We start from the raw sequence: 5,139 nt of genomic DNA on the forward strand, positions 1-5,139 counted from the left end.
TCTGAATAAAGTCGATTACAAAGCCCGTTTCTTCGGTCAGTATTACGACATAATAAGAATTACTAAATATGTTTATCCTTCTTTTCATCATCGCAATCAATAACAACGAATAAACTGCTACAATTATCAACAGTCCGATACAAAAAAAGGAACATGGAATAATTTCCTATAGACTTATATACAAAGGAATTCGAATATGCCACAGTGTGATAGCGAATGAAAGATCATTTCCCGCCGTTGGGAAGAATGGAAAATCAATAATAGTTACCGGCCTTACCGACTTTGCGATGATGAAGACCCTGAACGGTACAGCTTCTCTTTCATACTTAACCATCTTTCTCTTTCAGGCGCGTAGAAAGTTCACCACTGCATTCTCCATGTTGCTAAACTACAGCGCCGCACGTCCGCCATTGGTTAACCGTCGCTGCCGCCGCCACCGCCACCGCCGCCATTATAGATTCCGTTGTGTGTGACTGAGTCTCATTCTCCAGGGCTTTCCAGGGAAATTTCTGTTTCTCCTCGACGTTCAGCGTGGAATAAACACGGGACGAACGCGCACAAGAGCTTGCAGAACGTCAAAATGAAAACATACAGTAGAAAAAAGGGTGATAGCCCGAGCAACGTAATCATTCATGTGAACGAGCTGTGCCGACTGTGCTTGGCAAAGGAGGAGGAGATGGTGTCGATTTACGACGACGAAACTATCCCATTATCTCTACGAATAATGGCTTGCGTTAATCTAGAGGTGAGTTGGAAGACTTGGCACAACGAGTATACAATAGACTCAAGTTAGAGGAGTGTCGATTGCTTTTCTTTCGTGCGTATATCGAAAGCTTATCGAAAAATAGGAATCTAGTTTATCTCTCTGCGTGAGATTCTCTCTGTCTCTATCTCTCTCTCTTTTACCCCACTCTTCGATTCTGCTTCGTATTTGTGAGAGCATCACCCACACTTCGTCGCAATATACAGGGAATACTTCGTTCCTAATTCTAATGTAACGCTCGACACACTGCGCAAAGCAACTACCGGCTTTACCGAGTTATCGACTTTGCGTTCACGATACGTTGACGCCACCTTCTCTTTCATTACAGGAATCTAGACAAGGCATATCATTGCATTACAGATCGTTTACCCTACGAATTTATAGAAATCTGCAATGTTATAGCCAATGCCATTAGCGTTCTCAGTTTTCACTTTATATCTGGAGAATCATGAACCTTCTGCCTTTTTCCTCCCAGTTCTTTATATCTTGAACAGCGATGAATTTAAATAAGTTAAAATACCCGATATATTTTCACAATATCGTAAACATTTCTTTTCGCTCCATTATAACAAGATTTCCACGTATCTACTATTTTATTTTGGCATCTCAAATATTTGATATTTCTTTATTGTTAGGTTAAAGTAGCTTCCGAAATTCGTACACAATATAATTTTAACGACATCAAAATGTTTGTTAACCTATTTTTGTATTTCTGAAGAAATATAAAATGTAAATACGTCAAAAATATAAGTATTATACAGTAATGTTATTCACATTCGCGTTATTATTTTATATAGAGTAATGAGTAATAAAAATCTCACCTGCATTATAATTCAGTTCTTATAATTTTATATATAAAGAATTGAGTAATTGATTAATGAATTGATTAATGTTTGTTATATTGTAGGTATATGAAGAAGATGGTCTTCCAAATATGATTTGTTATCCATGCAAATATCAATTAGAAAAGTCCTACCAGTTTAAGAAAAAATGTGAAGCTGCTGATGCTAAACTTCGTAAGCACATGAAATTGATTCAACAATTAACTGGTCAAGGCGAAGAAGGAGAAAATCAGGATAGCAACAGGGAAGAACTAAAGGATTCTTCCAGTGGAAAATCGAAACAAGTTAAACAGCTTTTAGCTGATTTAGTATCAAGTAAAGGTGACAGTGGACAAACAGATGGAGATCCAATTGAAGTAACGGAAGAAGAACTTGTTGGTGGTTACATCCTAGGTACTAGGATTACATATCAAATTTACATATTAAAAAACATTTGCTATTAGGATTTAATTCTTATATGATTCTGTTTTAAAGTTTATTAAAATATTTTACTTTATCAAATATAGGTATGAATTCAGAAAACTTAGAGATGGAAGAAACAATGTCGGAAGATCCAGAAAATATTACATTAGTACCTGCGGAGGAACGTACTGCAAAAGCACGTTGCACAATACGTACAACACGTATTAAGCAAGAACAGGAATCTGAAGATGAAGCGGAAGAAGTACAAAGAGCAATTGCAAATGCTGACCACAAAAATGTTTATATGATGGAAGTTACGAGTAACAGTTCAGGTCAAGGAGAATCCTTAAAATTACAACCTATCGGAGATACCATGGGTAAATAGTACATATGATTTCCCAACATGTAATGTTAGTATTTATACAAATTTCTAAGATATTTTGTTTCGTGTAGTTGAAACTAGTGAAGAGTTAAAAGTGTTTCAATGCGATAAATGTCCAAAAGCATTTACCCGAAGAATAATGTTGAAAAGTCATCAGTCTGTTCACTCTACACAAAGAGGTTTTACATGCCAAGCTTGTGAAAAATGGTTCCCTACTAGATCAGCTTTGGTCAGACACGAACGTACTCATACAGGTAATGAAAAAAATTATTAAAAGATTAAATAAAAATGAACATCCAATTTTTAACTTTCAAAGTTATATTTTATATATTTCATATAGGTGAAAAACCGTTTGGTTGTAACATTTGTCATCGTGCCTTCGCACAGAAAGAAATTTTACTTCGACATCTCATGACTCATTCTGGTCAAAAACCATTCCAATGCCAACATTGTGACAAGAGCTTTACTCAACGAGAAGCGTTGAAGGTACATATGAGAAGACATCAAAAGTTGGATCCAAATGATATACAGTTACACCATTGCCAACTTTGTCCTAAAGCCTTTTGTCATGCATCTGGACTTAGCAGACATTTAGTTACACATACTGGCAGAACATACAAGTGTGTAGAATGTGAAAAATCTTTCACTGATAAAAGTTCGTTGTTAAGGCACAGTCGTATCCATGCACCCAAAAAAATAATAACAAATTAAATTTCCCCTACGAATTGCATATCCTATTGTTTACAAAATCAGTCGCCATTAAATTAAAAAAACATTTCTGTAGAATTTTTTTTAATCATGTATGATAATAGCTTTCTTATTTCTTACTGTTAGTACAATATATTAAGTATATTGTAACTGATACTTAGCACTAATTCATTTAATAATTCCAACTATATTTCTATCTAGTTATGTTAAAACTATTTGATTGGAGTATATTGAATGATTCATTAATAGTATCGCTTACATGTTATTTTTAAATACATTAAATGCAAAATTGCAACATATTTTTATTTTATTAAATATGCAATGGAACTTGTACATCTTTCGATCTGATATACACTACACATTGTTATAATATTTCAGTAAGTTATATTTTATTAAAATGTAGATCAGTATTCTAGCAAAACATTTTTTTTATAAAAAATTTGTTCCTTATACATATTTTCATGACATTTATATTGTATACAATTCTATGTATTTCTATGTATATAACTTTAATTATAAGAATATAATTAAATATCTTACGTCTTTCCATATTGTTTTGATCATTCCCAATTAAATTTGTAAAATAATAAAAATTGTACATAATATACATTACAATAAAAATTACAATAAAAATATAAAATTAATAATTATATATATTACTAAATACAATACGCATATATATATATATATGTCGGATGAGCACAGAGATTAAGATTGTGGGCGTCAAATGAATCTTCACGGGAATTAGCCATTGATGCAGTACAACACAGGTGTAGTTTATTACAATAATGGGATTGTTAGAGTTCTGACAATTAATCACGGTGAATAGGCACTTGCGACGCTAGTGACAATGGCCTCAGACGCGATACGAATCCACGGTCCACGGGATGACGAACGCCAACGTAATATACAGTAATTCTCGCAATGATTCTCTCGGTAGTTGAATCAGCAAATGTATGTATGTATATATTATTTGTTGATAAATATATTCAACATATACTATATATTAAGTATATACATACATTATGGATAACTAATTAAATTTATGAGAGAAGTAATTAATTAATTTTATGAGAGGAAGAGAGAGTTTGCTTTGCTTACATAATTAATTGTTCAAAAACATATTTTTAGCATCTGTATCTTAGTCTTTAAAAAACAAATATAGTGAACAAATTTTAATTCTTTAACTTTTCCTTATATTTTAGAATATAATAACATGAATATTGTATTATGTTATCTATATAATATATTATAATTTATTTGTTATAGAATTTTTCCACATATTATGTTTATAAAATGCACATATAATGCCACATAGAATGCTCATAAAATGCTCAATTTATGACAGAAACACAAATTACTCTTTTTTAATATTCAATACTTTGTCATTTATGCAAAACTATTCATCTACAAGATCTATTATAATAAATTATCACATATCTGTAATTCCTAAATGAGATTATAATTTGTCATGAAAAGTTTATCTGCTTTTTAGACAGAGTGTATTGAAATGTTAGTTATAACAATAGTTAGCTAATAATTAATACAGTATATTAGTAAGGATTTATCCAAGTTCTATTTTTATACAATTTCCAAATATGTAGCATCGTATAATACATATGTAATAAAATGAAGAATATATATTATGTAAATTACTATATTTGTAATGAATTTTGCTATAACTACGCTATGTATTAATATATTTTTAATTCTTTGAATATTGCAAAATCATACATAACTTTTTATATATTGGAGAATAGTAATATGCGAGCTACATCTAAAAGATAAAAATTTCGTTTTATATTTTTTATGTTATCATCGAAAAAGACAAATATTGGTGAAAATGTAGAAGTTATTTATTAATTTTTCTGATTACAATTACTTGCAATTTGCTGCGAAATAGAGCTCTAATTTAAGAATCTTTGACTAAACATAGTTTTACGTGTACTTATTAAATTATAGAATATCATTATGAGGAAGTGCAAAGGGAATTGTTAACCTGTAAATTGTTTATAACAAAAAATGAATGACAGCATTTAGCA

At 31.1% G+C, this 5,139-nt stretch overlaps 1 protein-coding gene across 1 annotated transcript; it reads left to right on the forward strand.

Moving 5' to 3' along the window:
- Nucleotides 1–580: 580 nt before the first annotated feature.
- On the forward strand, nucleotides 581–3,452 carry LOC117242176 (zinc finger protein 543-like). Its single transcript, XM_033508640.1, has 5 exons — nucleotides 581–745; nucleotides 1,671–1,998; nucleotides 2,112–2,384; nucleotides 2,461–2,643; nucleotides 2,730–3,452. Exons 1-5 carry the CDS (start codon nucleotides 581–583, stop codon nucleotides 3,098–3,100), a joined length of 1,320 nt encoding a protein of 439 aa, XP_033364531.1. The 3' UTR covers nucleotides 3,101–3,452.
- Nucleotides 3,453–5,139: the final 1,687 nt, after the last annotated feature.

This window comes from Bombus vosnesenskii, unplaced genomic scaffold, assembly GCF_011952255.1.
Source record: "Bombus vosnesenskii isolate JDL3184/JDL3185 unplaced genomic scaffold, Bvos_JDL3184-5_v1.1 scf7180000016264, whole genome shotgun sequence".
Taxonomy (NCBI): domain Eukaryota; kingdom Metazoa; phylum Arthropoda; class Insecta; order Hymenoptera; family Apidae; genus Bombus; species Bombus vosnesenskii.